The sequence below is a fragment of the Pseudorca crassidens genome, chromosome 16, assembly GCF_039906515.1.
Source record: "Pseudorca crassidens isolate mPseCra1 chromosome 16, mPseCra1.hap1, whole genome shotgun sequence".
Taxonomy (NCBI): Eukaryota; Metazoa; Chordata; class Mammalia; order Artiodactyla; family Delphinidae; genus Pseudorca; species Pseudorca crassidens.
In genome coordinates this window covers 82150142-82167093 of record NC_090311.1, presented here as the reverse complement: position 1 = coordinate 82167093, position 16952 = coordinate 82150142, and the positions used below count along the sequence as shown (strand labels likewise).

The 16952-nt window shown below is 45.2% G+C and overlaps 1 protein-coding gene across 2 annotated transcripts in view; it reads left to right on the top strand.

The window, feature by feature from the left end:
- Position 1: 1 nt before the first annotated feature.
- GNPAT (glyceronephosphate O-acyltransferase) overlaps positions 2-16952 on the top strand; it is a 30816-nt gene continuing 13865 nt past the window's right edge. For both annotated transcript variants that reach the window (XR_010936057.1, XM_067711105.1), the window contains exons 1-4: positions 2-226; positions 7892-8074; positions 13257-13433; positions 15357-15486. Coding sequence is in view for 1 of the 2 variants with exons in the window: in XM_067711105.1 (XP_067567206.1) it covers positions 149-226; positions 7892-8074; positions 13257-13433; positions 15357-15486 (568 nt within the window). In the remaining variant the exon portion in view is untranslated. The remainder of the gene's footprint in view (positions 227-7891; positions 8075-13256; positions 13434-15356; positions 15487-16952) is intronic.

Here is a 16952-nt window from a genome sequence, read left to right as displayed (position 1 = left end):
GACACCCGGGGTCCTGCGGAGGGGCCGCGGAGGGTGCTGCCGCCCTAGGCGAGGTCGGGCCGCCCCGCGCGGAAGAACCGCCCCCAGCAGCACCCCAACCACCGCTTAGCTAAGAATCCCAGGCCACGCCCGGGACAGCGGCCGCAGCATGGATTCTTCCAGTTCGTCTAGCTCTTGCTTCTCCGTCGGCTCCACCAGTCCCGGCGCTGTCGTGCTCCTCTACTCGGTATGCGCCCGGGGGAGCGAGGCCGGGGCGGGGCCGCGGGAGAGGACCCCCTTCTCCTGGTCCCGGGTTCCTCCGGGCCGCGACCCAGGGCCCGGAAGAGTGGGTCCGAGCCTCCTCCCCACCCCCGCAGGAGGGATTAGGTGCTTGATTTGGTTTCTAGGGCAACGGGTATCGCTGCGTGTGGGAATGTCCGTGTGCTTTTAGAAGTTTCTCCTGGTGATGGTTCCGCTGGTTCCCTCCCGCTCGTTCCTTCCCTTCCCCTCCACCAGGCGTTGGGCCTTCAGAACGCCCCTGACACGGGAACGAGGCGGGGAGAATTGGAGTCTCTCCATCTCTTGCGAGGCGTGTTGGGCTACTTTTCGGTCGAACCCGAGGAACCTGCGGGTCTGACTCAGCTTGAGGTAGCCCGTGGCTCCCCACCCCGCTCTTTTGCAGCTGTGATATTCCCGGGAAAAAAAGTATTTGGCTTGTCTGTGGGCATTGAGTTTCTAAGACTTTACGTTTATCATCTAAGAAGATTTGGAGTTCTGGAAATTTGTATTGTGTTTCTGTCCTCTGCCCATCACTGTACTTTTTCCACAAGTCATTTTGGAAGAGAGCTAATGCCCCCCGGCCTCTCTCCAGTTCACCCCCCAACCGCCTCTTCTGATTTTAACCGGTCTTTTTTGCGACGGAATGTTGGTCACTCAGAATTGTCATGAAGAAATTACGAGGTGGAAGCTTTGTAGCTCTCAGTATTTCACAACCCTGGGGCAATTGACTTTTTTTTTTAAACCAAATTAAGTTTTATCTACCTTAGGAGGAAATAAAAGAATGCATTTTAAAGTCATGTTACCAGTGTTCTGGCTTAAATATAATGTTAATTTATGTAGGAGGGTCATAACAGGGAAAACACAAGAGCAAGATAAACAAAAAACTCAGTTTCAGAAAAGAATGTATATACCTATGGCTACCTTCAAATTGGGAGACCAGTGGAGCATGGGGAAACTTCTGTTCCCTTGCTGTCAAGAGCTCTGGGCTTATGATGGCTGCTAATTGTCCACTTTCCCAAGGTTTATCACTTGGACCTCTCTCTTCATTGACCTCACCGCACAGTGCAGTGGTGAAATAGTTCAACCTCAAAACGTAGGAAAAGAGGGTTGCTGTGTAGCTCTGACTTCCCATGGGTAGTTTTTTTCAGCCCTCAACTGGTTTGTGAATTACAGCAATTTTCCACGTGTGTATTAAAGGAAAGAGTTGGTTTTTTATTGCCCCATTCACCAATGATAAGACTTTGGTCACCTTTTTCACGTGAAAAACTAAAGCAGTTAATTGCATGTAAGCCGTTACTGCTTCTGAAGCTGGCCAGCCACCCTCACTCCTCTTATGACAGCAGTCTTTTAACTTTCATGTTAACCTGAACTTTTTCTTACTGTTTCAGACTGTCCTTATTTCATTCCTCGGCCACACTCTTATTGTGCAAAACTCTAATCTAGTCTTGGAGATATTTAAGATACTGCTGCTTGCAGCAGACGTTGCAGCTGTAGGTACTTACAGTGTCCTAGTCAGTATTCTCAGTGTGCAAGATATGGAGGTTAAAGATCCAGCCCTTGCCTTTAAGGACCTCAAAGGATGTCATGAGAATAAAGGAGTAATCGCAGCTAAGTGAGATAAGCCCAGTGATTGAAGCATGCACAGTATATTGTGGGAGGGCTGGGAAGGAGGGCCTGAGCTGTCTGGGGACTTGGAGAAGGCTTCTCAGAGAATGTGACACCTGAGTTGAGATTTTGAGGTATGAATGGGAGGTGAGGGAGAGGAAGACTGTCGTAGGCATCAGTGTAAGAAGACCACTCCTTGGCATGTGTGGGGGAACCAAGATAGGTAAGGGTAGAATAAAGGGGACGTGAGAAACGAAACTAAGGAAGTAGGCAGAGGATATTTCCTAAAGGAATTTTATATGTTTAAACGCCTTTCAGGATAAAATTTTCATTCTATGGGACACCATTTAAGGATGATTGGATTTGTATTTTTGAAAGTCTAAGAAGACTACTAGGTTTCTGGCATGATTATGTGGGTAACCTTTATTATTGATACTTAAGCAGAGGCTGTAGAAAGGGAATTCGTTGGAGAAAGGAATCTGATACCGGAGGAATCTGAAGCGTGGAGGTCAGTTAGGACGCTGTTGCAGTAATCCAGGGAGGTGACGAAAGCCTGCAGTGAGGCAGTGGCCGTGAGTCTGGGGAGGAGGGAGATGGGTGAGTTAGTGTGTTATTCAGGACAGTTGAATGTGGTAGCTAAGGAAGAGGCCACAGTCTGAACTTGACTCCCGTCTCTGCGATCTGGCAACTGGGCGGATGCCTTTCACTGATAAAGAGGAAGAGGATGGGCTTCCCTGGTGGCGCAGTGGTTGAGAGTCCGCCTGCCAATGCAGGGGACACGGGTTCGTGCCCCGGTCTGGGAAGATCCCACGTGCCGCAGAGCGGCTGGGCCCGTGAGCCATGGCCACTGAGCCTGCAGATCCGGAGCCTGTGCTCCGCAACGGGAGAGGCCACAACAGTGAGAGGCCTGCGTACCGCAAAAAAAAAAAAAAAAAAAAAAGAATACTCAGAACTCAGCACTTCCTAATTATTTTACTAAATTTTCCTGTTATCCATGCTCTTGAAGTTATTTCCATCTGTCACGCTGTAAGGTGGAAATCCTAGAGAACGGTGGCTCCTTGCATCTCCTCCCAGCTCCACATTCAGTGAGGTCATATTGGTAGCTTGAAATCTGCCACGGTGGGAGCGTGTATACCCCAGAAACTAGCAGATGCTATAAATCAGGGCTCTCCCATAGTTGCACGTTACCAGCATGCTACTGGTGGTGTCCCTAAGTGAACTTACCTTGTGTATTTGTTGTCCATCTTTCCTTCAGCTCCCTCAGGGTTCCTTGTCCACCTTGTTCATGCCGTGTTCTTAGCCTGTAGAACAGTGCCCTGTATGTTTGGGGCTGTCAGTAACTGTTGAATGAATGGATCCACCAGAGCAGTTGAAAGGGAGGTACAAGGAGAGGCCTGTTTAACTAGCAATAAGGAGAGGCCCACTCTGCAAAGTAAGATAGGGGGACAATCGTTCACGTCATTCTTCTCACTTGGCCTCCTCATTGTATCGTGCTCCTGGGTGAGTATTTATTTTATGATGGTAAATACTTCTCCAGCACGGCGTAGGGAATGCCAGTTAATGAGCCGTAACGCTCAACCCTGGCTGCATGTAGGAATCGCTTAGAGTACTTTCAAAAATACTTTTGATAACCCAGGTACCACTCCCAGACCAAATTAATCAAGAATCTTTAGGGGGGCCTGGGCATCAATATTTTAAGTTCCCCGAGTTATTTTAATGTGAAGCCTGGGTTAAAAACCACTGGATTAGACATTGAGTTAGACCAGATTGGGAGAAGTTGGAGCTTTAGACTGTGAATATTGGAGAGCTGTCATCAACAGGGCTCAAGAAGTGGCTTCATTTAGTAAGTTATTTTTTCACTCCACAAACAATGATTGAAGGACTGGGAATACGAAAATGTGTAAGACACATGACAGGGAGCTCACAATCTTGTAGGGGAGACACCAAAGACAAGTTTATTGACGTATTCTAGATGAAAATGTGATGAGGATTCCCTAAAGGCTTAGCGGAGAAGGTGACCGTTTTGGTCCTGCGTTAAAGGGAGAATCTGGACATGGTACACAGAGGAGGTGTACAGAAGCTGTGGTTGATGGCCGAGGGTTTTCCAGGTGAACGGTGGCGAACGGCCATTTGTAAGTGCCCCGTCTCAACAACTGGGACCACCATGCACAGGGTTACGGACAAAAGAGGCTGTGTCTGTCTTGGTTAGACAAGGCATATCCCCAACACATACCACAATAGCACGCATATAACAGATGCTCCGGTGTTTGATAGGAATGCCATTCTTAGAGGTGACTTGAACAAAGCTGTGGGAGCCATGAGATGTCATAGCTTGTTGAGGCAACTAGGTCTTTGTATGGCTGGCTCGTGTGTTAAGAAGTGTGAGCTTGATCCTGCAGTTACAGAACCGTGGAAGGATTGCAGATGATCGCAGCTGGCAAGGTTTTCAAAGGATACATACGTGCTGCTCTGCCTTGCAGGTTCTTGTTCTGAGGACGCCCTCCCTCCCCTCTCCCCCTTTCCTCTCTCCTCCCCTTCCGCACTCCCCCCCCCCCCCCCCCCCCCCCGCCTCCACACCACAGACACCTCCCCAGCTGATTCTGATCCTTTTCTGTTCCCACACCCAGGACGGCTAAATGGGAAGTCTCTGAGATCTTTCTTGTCCCTAAAATTATATCATTTATAATGGTAATTTGTGGCATTCTACCAAGTCTGAGCCTGTGTAACTTATGCTATTACTTCATTAATGAGAACTGTGAAATTTGAGGTTCTTCAGCCTTAGAAGCAGGAGTATGCAATATGTTACAGCGACTGCAGTTTTACACCAGAATTCCAAGCTCGAATATTTTCCCCTCATATATTCTCTATACTTATATACGTGGGCATAAAAATGTTCACATTTGCGTATTTTACATGTTTTACATGCTACCCTTTTATACTTAAGCTCCTTATAAATGCTCTTTGCTTCTGTCTGTATTCTCGTTGTGCCCTAACGGTGGTCTCAGTTTTTCTGGGTTTTTTTATTACCTTAACATTTAGTCGGTCAGTTATTGATCAATTGTGCTATATTCCAAACACAGCTAGATGATGGAAATGCAAAGAGGACACAAACCGTCCTGCCCTCAAGGTAATTGCATTTTAGTAGGGAGACAGACATGCAAACGATTACACGTTATGGGACACATACCACAATAGACGTATGTAGAAGGTAACGAAGTCCTGATGAGGAAGGGAGAGTAATTCCATCAGGGGAACTCAAGGAGAGCTGTCACAGCAGAGTGATGCCAAGGCAAGGGTGACAGGAACAGAAGGGCGTTCCAGGCAGAGATGGACACGTGCAAAGGCCCAAAGGCATATCAACGAGGGACTGTGTTAGGGAAATCAAATCACTCACTGTTGAGTGGACCATGAGTGTGGTGGGAAGGAAAAGCCAGGTCATAGAGGTTCTCATATGACGCCAGAAGTGGCTTAGGTCTTGTTCTGAAGGAGGTGAGGGGTGTCATGTAAATATTTTAAGCCAGAATTGTGTTTTAAAAAGGGCACATGGTGGCATGGAAGACTGATTCAAAGGGACAAAACGTAGGCAAGGAGACCAGTGAGGAGGCTGTCGTGATAAAGAGCACAGGCTGGACATGTGAAGGAGGAGTAGACATGATGGATACTTAAAGGCCGTGTTAGCAGGATGGAACGGATTGCATGTAAGGGGTGAGGGAGGAAAGGTCTAGAATGATGTAAACACAGGGATGTAGATGGTGTGGGGTTATTGATTGAGATTTCAGGAAAGTAATCAGCTTGTAGGACTGTGCAGAGGAGAGATGAGTTCAGTTTTGGAAAAGCTGGATGCGAGAGGAGGACAGGGCAAGGGATTCAGAAGCATAAATATTTGAAACCAGTTGAGTAGGTGAGAGTACTCAGCACTGTGTGGAGTGAAGAAAGGAGGGATGGAGATGTTAACATATACTAAAGGAAGTGGGAGGAAAGAAGACATATTTGTAATTGGGGGAGGAAAATTTCCCCCAGGTTGAGAATCTCTGGATTAGAGAAATGAGGTGGGGTTTTTGCTGTGACAGAGTCATGAATTAAAAACCACAGTAGGAACATTTCAGAATAGCTGTAGGTAATGAAAGGAGGGAGTGCTTGAGAACGGTGTCCCACGGTGCGGAGGTCTAGGAGGAACGAAGACTTGAAAGAGGCCAGGGTCTAACGATTAGATTTGAAAGAAATATTAATGTCTGTTACGCTTTTTATAGTAGCAATGAATGAAAAAAAGAGTCCAAACATCCAACATTAAAAGTAATATCGTGCGAGAAACTTAAATGACATGGAGGAGTGTTTATAACATTAAGTAAAAAGAAAATCAGGAGACAAATCAAAATGTACGTGTGGTGAGGGAGGGACTCTTCACAGGCACAGAAAAAAGCATTCACTGAAATGGTCTCTGGCTCATTGGGAGACAGTTGATTTTAATTTTCTTCTTTGTGCTTTTCTGTATCTCCTCAATTTTTATAATGAACATGTATCACTTTGGTAATTAAAACATTACATTAAGAAATTAGGGAATACAAAGGTGACGGTGCAGCCACTAAAATATTTTAAAACAATATTTAATATAGGGAAGTATTCAGAATACAGTTGATAAGGCAAGATAAACTATATTTGGTAGGGTCCATGTTTTAAATTTAAAAATATGTATTTTTATATCTATGAATGGAAAAAATAAGGGAACTAGTAAGTGTTACGAGTAGTTATTCCCAGGGTGTAACACTGTGGGCAGTTTATCTTTGCTTGTATGTTTCCACGTTTCCAAATCTTCCATAATTAGCATGCTGAGTAGTATAGGGTAGTGGTTAGGAACAGGGTCTGTGAAGCGATAAGGCTTCAGCTTGAATCCTGTCTCTGTCCTCTGAGAGCTGTGGGACCTTGGCTGAGTTATTTCACTTCTCTGTGCCCTGGTCTCCCCACTGTGAAACGTGGTAGTGATGATAACTCCCTCACAGGTTTGTTGTGAGGATTGACCCTTCGTATAGGTAAAGTTCTTAGGACAGTGCCTGACGCTTAGGAAGCAACGACGCATGTTAGCTGTACTTATTATTACTACTATTACTTTTATCATCAGAAAAACAAACTTTTAAGAATTAAGAATTCAGAAGTCGTTGGTAGCCTAATAACGAGCAGTTTCAGGGGCTGGTTGGATAGAAGCTGAATTTCAGTCGGTTGAAAGGAGAAAAGAAAGTAACACAGCAAAATACAGACTGCACCATAGTAGCTTATATGGGAGCACTTTGGTCTTGAGTTTGCACCCATGTAGTTTTATTTGATTTGACATAATCTTGACTCTGATGTACGCTTTAATTTTTAAAACTAAGAGAGGCAGACAGAACAAGTTTATTGGTGTGATTGACGAAATCTGTAAAGTTGATCAGATTCTCTAGAGCCTAACGTCCCACCTTTGCTATGTTTGTTAACTTTCATAAAGGGGCACTGGCTTTATAAAGGTAGCAATCAGAAATATGATAATAAAATATTATAATTCAACATCAATTCATTGATCCTAATAATAGCTACATTTCTTTTTCTTTCTGGTAATTTTATTCTTTTTTTTTTAATTTTTATTTTTGGCTGCGTTGGGTCTTCGTTGCTGCGCACGGGCTTTCTCTAGTTGTGGCGAGTGGCAGGCTCCTCTTCGTTGCGGTGCGCGGGCTTCTCATTGCGGTGGCTTCTCTTGTTGCGGAGCATGGGCTCTAGAGCGCAGCCTCAGTAGTTGTGGCGCGCGGGCTTAGTTGCTCCGCAGCATGTGGGATCTTCCCGGACCAGGGATCGAACCCGTGTCCCCTGCATTGGCAGGCAGATTCTCAACCACCGGGGAAATCCAATAGCTACATTTCTTTTTCTTACTATGTGAAAACCTAACATCGGAACACTCTGCTCTTGTTCTATGTCATAGAATAAAAATTTTGGCTAAGATGAAACCTTACCAATGTAGTTTTACAGCATGTGCATTACTTTCTTTCATTTGCCTCATCCACAGAAGGAACTCAAAAAGTGGGATCAGTTTGAAGATGCTTTGGAGGAGAGGAGGCATGTCAGTGACCTGAAATTTGCCATGAAATGCTACACACCTCTTGTCTACAAGGGAATTACTCCTTGCAAGCCAAGTGACATTAAATGTAGTGTTCTCAATTCTGAAGAGATTCATTATGTCATTAAACAGGTAAGTGATTTCCTCTTCAGCCATAGCCAGATTTGTTCATTGTCAGCAAGTTCTCTTCTTGATTCTATGAATTTATTTTGCTATTTTTAATGTATCTTTTTAGATTTTGCTATATTCAGCACATTCATCAAATGTTTATTGTACCCATAATGCATCTTAGCCCCTTTGCTAGACATTCTGCCTAATAGCTAGTTGAGCAGCGTGCGTGACCTCATAAGTGTATAGTCTAATAGGGAATGATGACAGTTGTGCAGGCAATTACAGTGAAATATGATACAAGACATGCTAATGGGAGGCCAGTGTACAGGGGCATTAATTAGTTATAAGAGCAACTAATTTTGTGTAGGGAGTTAGAGAAGTGATTTTATAAATGAGGCCTGAAAGATGTTTGGGGGTTTTCCAAGTGAAGTGGGTGAAGAAGAGTGTTCCTAGCAGGGCAAATAACTTTTTCCCTGTGGTTTTGAAACCTCGTGGCACATTAAAATTATTCGGGGAGGGGCTTCCCTGGTGGCACAGTGGTTAAGAATCCGCCTGCCAATGCAGGGGACACGGGTTTGAGCCCTGGTCTGGGAAGATCCCACATGCCGCAGAACAGCTGGGCCCGTGCACTATAGCTAGTGAGCCTGCAAGCCACAACTACTGAGCCCGCGTGCCACAACTACTGAAGCCCGCGCACCTAGAGCCCATGCTCCACAACAAGAGAAGCCACCGCGATGAGACGCCCGTGCACCACAGCAAAGAGTAGCCCCCACTCGCCACAACTAGAGAAAGCCCGCACACAGCAATGAAGACCCAACAAAGCCAAAAATAAAAAAATAAATAAATTTTTTAAAAAATAGAACGTTTAAAAAAAAAATTATTCTGGGAGCTTTTAAAAATCCCTGTGCCTACGTCTCACCCTCATACCAATTAAATCATAATGTCAGGAGTGAGAAACCAGGCATCCGAAGTTTTTTAAAAGCCCAGTCAATTCCAAAGTGTGGTGAGGTATGGGAACCACCAGCTTATTTTAAGGCAAAGAGCACATGTGCGTTCGTGGTATTGAGAGGTGTTCAGTGGAACCAAGACTGAAGAGAGCAGAGGAGGGTGATGACAGGAACTGGGCTGGAGAGGAGAGCAGGCCACGTCGCGAAGGGCTTTGTGAACCGTCTGAAGGAATTGGATTTATCCTACACACAGTGCAAAGCCATGGAAGGGGTTCAGGTTGCAGTGTGGCGTGATCAGTTTATGTTTTAGAAACACCGTTGTGCTGAAGGAGACGGGAAGGCTGTGTGTGGTGCTCCTGCAGCAGTCCCTTTGTAGGATCGTAGCTGCCTGGACTGGTAAGTGGTTATAGAAACAGAGAAATGGTCAGGTTTAAGAAATGACCAGTTGGGTGAATGAAGTGAAGGAAAGGAAGAATCAAGGCTGATAGAGCCATTCACTGAGATAGGGACTTAGAAGAGGGCTTAGGAGAGAAGCTGTGCTCTATTTTGCACACGTCATTTGAGGACATCCAGATAGAGGTCCTTGGCAGGCATGATCGGAGCTCCCCGACGGCGGGCTCTTCTATCATATCGTGCTCCTGTGCCTTGAGGTTCACAGAGAGATCCTGCTTCTTTGACTTTTCACTGGAGGTTAGTCCGGTTTGTGGCCTTGGGAAGATTCTTCATTTTGCAGCGGCACTGGGGTTGGGGGCTGTGTCACACGGCTTGCGGGATATTAGTTCCCTGACCAGGGATGGCACCCAGGCCCAGACATGACAGCGTGATGTCCTAGCCCCTGGACAGGGATGAAACCCGGGCCCAGACACTAACAGCGCGGTGTCCTAGCCACTGGACCAGGGATGGAACCCGGGCCCAGACACTGACAGCGCGGTGTCCTAGCCGCTGGACCAGGGATGGAACCCGGGCCCCGGACAGTGACAGCATGGTATCCTAGCTACTGGACCAGGGATGGAACCCGGGCCCAGACACTGACAGCATGGTGTCCTAGCCACTGGACCAGGGATGGAACCCCGGCCCAGACACTGACAGCGCGGTGTCCTAGCCACTGGACAGGGATGGAACCCGGACCCAGATATTGACAGCACGGAGGGAGCCCTAGCCACTGGACCAGGGATGGAACCCGAGCCCAGACACTGACAGCGCAGTGTCCTAGCCACTGGACAGGGATGGAACCCGGGCCCAGACACTGACAGCGCAGTGTCCTAGCCACTGAACCAGGGATGGAACCCGGGCCCAGACACTGACAGTGCGGAGCCCTAGCCACTGGACCGCCGGGGAGCTCCCAGGAAAATTATTTGTTATCTTTATTATTTGCCGTCTCTTTTATTCTGATTCGGACATATGACCTATGCTCTTAATCGTATTGTTGTGATCTGTCTTGGGGAATCTATTAATCTTGTCTGACTGAACTTATTTCATAAGTGAAGTCAAATTCTCTCTCTCTCTTTTTTAAATTGCTGTATTTCTGGTGCCTAGCACATAGTACACATTCAATAAATATTTCTTGAATTAATGAATGGAAAAAAAATACTTTGGTCCTATCCCCAGAGATTCTGGTGTAATTGATCTAGGTTAGGACCCATGCATTTCTCTTTTCTTCTTCTTCTTCTTTTTTTTTAAGTTTCCCCATGTAATTCTAATGCACAGCCAGGTTAAGTGCGACTGATTTAAGCCTGTGTTTTTCAGACTTGAACGTACTGCTGAGAAAAATCATATAATCGAGGTAGATTGGAATTATTATAAATTCTTGATTACGCAGCACACTTGGGCCCTCTTTGTTACCCAGTCATTGATTGTTTCCCTAGGAAACTCTCTCCCTTTCTCCAAAGTGGCAGTTTCAGTTGCCCCATTCTCCTTGAACCTCCAACCCTACCTTCTCCACTTACTCTGGACAGATGACTTTTCTTCCTACTTCACAAAGAAAATTTAAGCCATTATATAAGTGAGAGCTGTTTCAGCTCTCTGAGATCAGGCCCCTAATTTACCTGCATCTAACACCCGTGATTTTCTTCTTCCCTCCTACTAGAGTGGAACAGGGATCCCTTCTGTTCGAGTTTAATCCCTACCCTACTCATTTGCTCCGAATTCCACCTCCCCCCTCCTCCTCGGGAACTTTGCTTGTCGTCTGTCCCCTCAGTTGTCTCAACTTCTTCCTGTTATCAGCTCTTTACCCTCAGCATTTAACATGCTCACTTCTCTTCCAACTTAATTAGACTTCCTTTGACCACATTCCTTCTCTACTTACTACGCATCTCTTCCTTTCCCACTTCTGCTCTGCTCTTTGAAGAAGTTGGCTGTGTTTTCTATGCTTGTTGCCCTACTTTCTCACCCTTCATGTACCGCTCAGCTCACTGGAATCTGATTTCCAACCCTCTGTAGGAGCTCTTCGCAAGATGGTGAATGACCTCCTTCTTCCTCGTGGCAAAAATCAACCTCATTCAAATCCTGGATAGCTTTTGGTACACGCTCTCTCCTTTCCAGGACACCACACTCTCCCACTTAACCACCACATCTTTTTGATTATTTCCCAGTTGTCTTTATGGGCTTCTCTTCCTTTGCCTGTCTCTTTAAATGCTGCAGTTCCTCAAGATTTTGTTCTAGCCCCTTCTTATCTACCCACTCACTGGGAGTTTTATTTATTGCCAGAATTTTAAGTACCCTCCTTATGCTAATATCTCCGTATTATAATATTACTATATAAAAATAATATATTATCATAAGTAATATAGATAATTAGTATCTATTGCTTCAGCCCAGATCTCTTTTGAGTTTCACACATATATTTTTACAGTTTATTGGGTATCCACTTGGAAATTCCAGAAACACTCCAAAAGCATTCAAGATGTCTACCTCAAAGTCTTGGATCCACCGCACCCCTGTACTGTGTGTATTCCCCCCTCCCACCCAGATTGTCCTGTCTCTAAGAATGCCCCCCCCCACATATGCTAGTTGCTCAAACCAAAAATCTGGATGCCGTCTTCAGCTTCTTACTTTCCTCTCACACGCTCCCAGGCACTAAGAGCTGCTGATGTGCTCTGCTGAAAATGATGTACCCTCCTAAAAATAGCGCTGGTCTACCTCCGTCCATCCCTGCTGCCACTTCTCCAGCTGAGGCTGCCTTTATCTTGCAGAGTGCAGTAGCAGCCATTGAAGGGGCTTTAGCCAAGGAAGGATGTGATGACTTCTGCGTTTAAGAGACTGCTCAGGCTTGTGACATGGACAAGAGACTGAAGAGGGACATCACTGGGGACAAGGAGTTGTAAGACCGCTGCTTCTCTCAGGTTTCCAGGGAGAGGGGTCTGTAGGGACAGCACATCAGTCGGGCAAATGAGAAGCCCAGGTGCACAGAATAAGAGGCCAGGCCATTCTCTTCTCTGCTTTCCTCCAGTGCCTTCTGAACAAGCCGGCCTTTTCACCTGTGTTCTTCACCTATCCAAGTCCTTCCTGTCCCCAGGGGTCTTGGCTTTCCCACTCCCCAGCCTTCTCAACCGGCTCAAACTGGCATGAGCATTTTCTGTCTCGAGGAAGGTCCTCTCCTGGCAATGTATTCTTTCTTTTTAATGCTCCAGTTCTCTCTTTCCCTTCTGATCCTGATTCCTCAGATGTGTAGGCTGTGCGACTTCCCTGGTGGTGCAGTGGTGAAGAATCTGCCTGCCAATGCAGGGGACACAGGTTTGATCCCTGCTCAGAGAAGATCCCACATGCCGCAGAGCAAGTAAGCCTGTGCGCCACAACTACTGAGCCTGCACTGTGGACCCCGCGAGCCACAACTACTGAGCCTGCGTGCCTAGAGCCCATGCTCCGCAACAAGAGAAGCCACCGCAATGAGAAGCCCGTGCGCCGCAAGAAAGAGCAGCCCCCGCAACTAGAGAAAGCCCGCGCGCAGCAACGAAGACACAACGCAACCAAAAATCAATCAGTCAAATACATAAATTTAAAAAAAAAACAGTTGCAACAATGTACTGAAAGTAACTACTAAGTGTATGCTCTCAGACACTAGATCTTGAGCAACAACTTATTTTAGAGAATTTGGATGTAAGCTTAAACTATATCAATTTAAATTAAGAAAAGAACATACCATTTTGAGTTATATAATAACATTGGTCCATTTGGAACTGGTCCTACTGATTTGAGCAAAAAGAATTTTGACTTTTTTTTTTTCCAGAAATTTATCCCTGCTTTCCCTTTTCTTGTAGCTTTCCAGGGAATCCCTTCAATCTGCTGAGGTCCTGCGAGAGGAAGCCTGTGGCATCCTGGATGAAATGAACCACAAACTGCGTCTGGGAGCCATTCGGTTCTGTGCCTTTGCCCTGAGCAAAATATTTAAACAAATTTTCTCGAAAGTGTGTGTAAATGAAGAAGGTATTCAGAAAGTGAGTATTGCTTGTAGAAAAGCAATCTCTTCTTCAATCCCTCACAATTCATTCAGCTCAAAGGCATCCCGCTTTGCACTCGATGAGCAGGCCCTGGTTAGCAGGTGGCCTCCAGCCTGAGCAGAAGAGACTCCGCCTCTCCGCGGGGTGTTTTTTCCTTTTACCTTCAGATCTGCAGGCTTCAGACAAACTAACGTAGTCACTTAGTTACAGACTTTACAGACTAACCTAATGTCAGATGTTCATAGAGTTACAGAAGTCGTACAAAGAAGTTCCACATATTCTTCACCAAGATTCCCCTACAACATGTTCTCTTTCCTTTCCTCACACACCTTTCTGGTGTGTTTTCCCTATAAACAAGGACATTCTCTTATGGTGTAATTATCAAAATAAGCAAATTAACATTGACACAGTGCTGGTAATACAGATCTTATTCATGTTTCACCAGCCGTCCCAGCTGTGTCCTGTATAGGCCAAAGAAAGTCCTGCATCGTGTGTTACAGTCAGCTCCCATATCTCTTTAGACTCTTTTAGTCTAGAACAATTACTTAGGCTTTGTTTGTGTTTCATGATATTACTTTTGAAGAAATCAGGCCAGTTATATTCTAGTGTCCCTTGATTTGGGTTTGAGATGCTTTTTCGATTAGGCTCAGGGCGTGTCCTTCTCAGTGTATCAGCCCAGAAGCACGTGGCCTCCGTTTGCCTGTTCCTGGTGATGGTCACATTCGTCACTTGGCTACCGTGCTCTTCGCCAGGCTCTTGGCCCCTGTAGAGTTACTCTTTGTGCCCCTGTAATTAATAAGTATCTTGGGACAAGAGACTTGAAGGATGCTTCAGTACCCTGTTTTTCATCATACTTTCCTCCACGCGTTTTTACAGCCACTGATGTTTTTTGCTTGAATCAGTTATTACTCTTATGATTGCCAAGTGGTGATTTTTCTAATTCTGTCACTCCTGTCATTTAATTGTTTACTTTTTTCTGAAAGTAAGAGCTTTCCCTATGAAGATTATTTTTATTCATTTGTTTTTAATACCTTTCTTCTCTTACTAGGAAGCTCTTACCTTCACCGGCCTTCCTCCTCATACCTTTTAATGCTTTGTTTTTATTCAGTCATTTATTTTGCTTCCACGTATTTCTTCCTGCTGTGACTGATTTCTAGATTGCTGACTTACGTCTGCATCTCTGTCGGAGAACGTTTGATACGGTGTTGGGAACGGGGGATGTTGCTGGCTATGTCTTGTTTGTCGGTAGGTTATGTATTTCGATTTCAGAAGAACAGACACACGTTGACACAGTGGGTATTTTTGAGACTGACAGCCCGAGGAATGGATCGGGAAGCTCGGATGCATCCCTCCCTGCTACAAGGCGCCCACTCTCCCTGACAGTGAACCCAGTGCATAAATAGAGAAATACCATTCCTTTCCTTGGTCCTAACAATTTGTAATTTTTTTTAATCTCCCTGAGAGAAGTTTTGTTTTCTCTTCCTACGAACTAACAGTCAGTCTAGCGCGGTGGCTGACAGTTGACTTTTTAATTCAGACTGACAGATCCAGTCGTAGCTCCACCGTGTATTAGAGGCATGACTATGTCACAAATGAGGAAGCTAAGGCTTAGGCCTTATGTACAAATACGTGGTATTAAACAGTGCATGTAAAATGCTTAATATGCTTCTCAACTAATAGCTGTTAGTGATCATCACCATTATTATGATGATCTGTAAAATTTATTTTTGCTGTCCTTGCGTTATGGGAGATTATTTAACTAGAACTCTGAAATTAGTTTTGTGCACGTGGTCGGGAGACAGAAAAGCATTACTCGTATTCCCTCTGTGCATACGCACATTCTTCCGTTTTCTGATTTAAGATAGCGATTTTAATAATATGAAAGCTGAAATTATTCAAAGTGTAACATTTGTTTTAAAGCTACAGCGAGCCATCCAGGAGCATCCTGTTGTTCTGTTGCCCAGTCACCGAAGTTACATTGACTTTCTGATGCTGTCTTTTCTTTTATACAACTACGACTTACCTGTGCCGGTCATAGCAGCAGGAATGGGTATGCATTGGTTTTTTCCCTTTTTTTAACTATAAAAATTAAGGCATTCACGGGAATGATTTTAACAGTGCCGAGGTTATTTGAAGAAAATGATGAGAATAGCTTCTCGCTTCTTTCATTCATTTATTTATTTATTTATTTATTTATTTATTTTTGGCTGTGTTGGGTCTTGGTTGCTGCGTGCGGGCTCTCTCTAGTTGGGGTGAGTGGGGGCTGCTCTTTGTTGCGGTGCGCAGGCTTCTCATGGCGGTGGCTTCTCTTGTTGCAGGGAACAGGCTCTAGGCACGCAAGCTTCAGTAGTTGTGGCACGCGGGCTCAGTAGTTGTGGCGCACGGGCTTAGCTGCTCCGCGGCACGTGGGATCTTCCCAGACCAGGGCTCCAACCCGTGTCCCCTGCATTGGCAGGTGGATTCCCAACCACTGTGCCACCAGGGAAGTCCCTCTCCCTTCTTTCTACAAGTCCCAGTGTTCAATAGGTTGGATTCTGTCCTCTGCACTGTGCTTTACTGTGCCTACCCAGACATCAGCAAGCATATATGCACATAGGGTTTTTGGTTCAGGTTGAAAAATGAGATTATACGACCTGGATGTATTACCTGCTGTTGTTATTTTTATTTGGTAATATATCAGTGGCTATCTCTGTATGTCAATAAATAGATCTAAATTCTTTTAACATGTTTTTCAATTGTGGTAAAATGCACAAAACATAAAATTCACCATCTTCAGCAGTTTCAAGTGCACATTCAGTAGCATTAAGTTCACACTGTTGTGCTGTCATCCATCCACAGAAGGCTTTTCACCGTGCAAAACTGAAATTCTGTCCCCATTAAACACTTAACTCCTCATTCTGTTCTCCCTCCAGCCCCTGGCACCCAGCACTCTCCTTTCTATTTCTGTGAACCTGACGGCTCCAGATACCTCCTGTAAATGGAGTCAAACAGGATTTGTCCTTCTGTTGCTGGCTTGTTTCACTCAGCGTGATGTCCTCAGCCTCCATCCATATTGTAGTGTCTGTCGGAATTTTCCCTTTTTCAAGGCTGAATGATATTCCACTGTGTGTATATACCATATTTTGTTGATGCATTGATCCATCCCTGGACACTTGGGTTGCTTCCACCTTTTGGCTCTTGTGATTAGTGCTGCAGTGAGCATAGGTGAACAAATACCTGTTTGAGTCTCTGCTTTCAGTTCTTCCAGGTATACACCCAGAAGTAGAATTGCTGGGTTAGATGGTAATTTTATTTTTAACTTTTTGAGGAACTGCCGTACTGTTTTCCACATGCAGTCACTGCACCATGTTACACTCCCACCAGCAGGGCACAAGGGTTCAGTTTCTCCACATCCTCTCCAACACTTGTTATTTTCTGTTTTTTAGGTTTTTTGTTTTTCTGTTTTTAATAATAGCCATCTTAATGGGTGTGAAGTGGCAGCTCATCGTGCGCTTGATTTGCATTTCCCTGGTGATT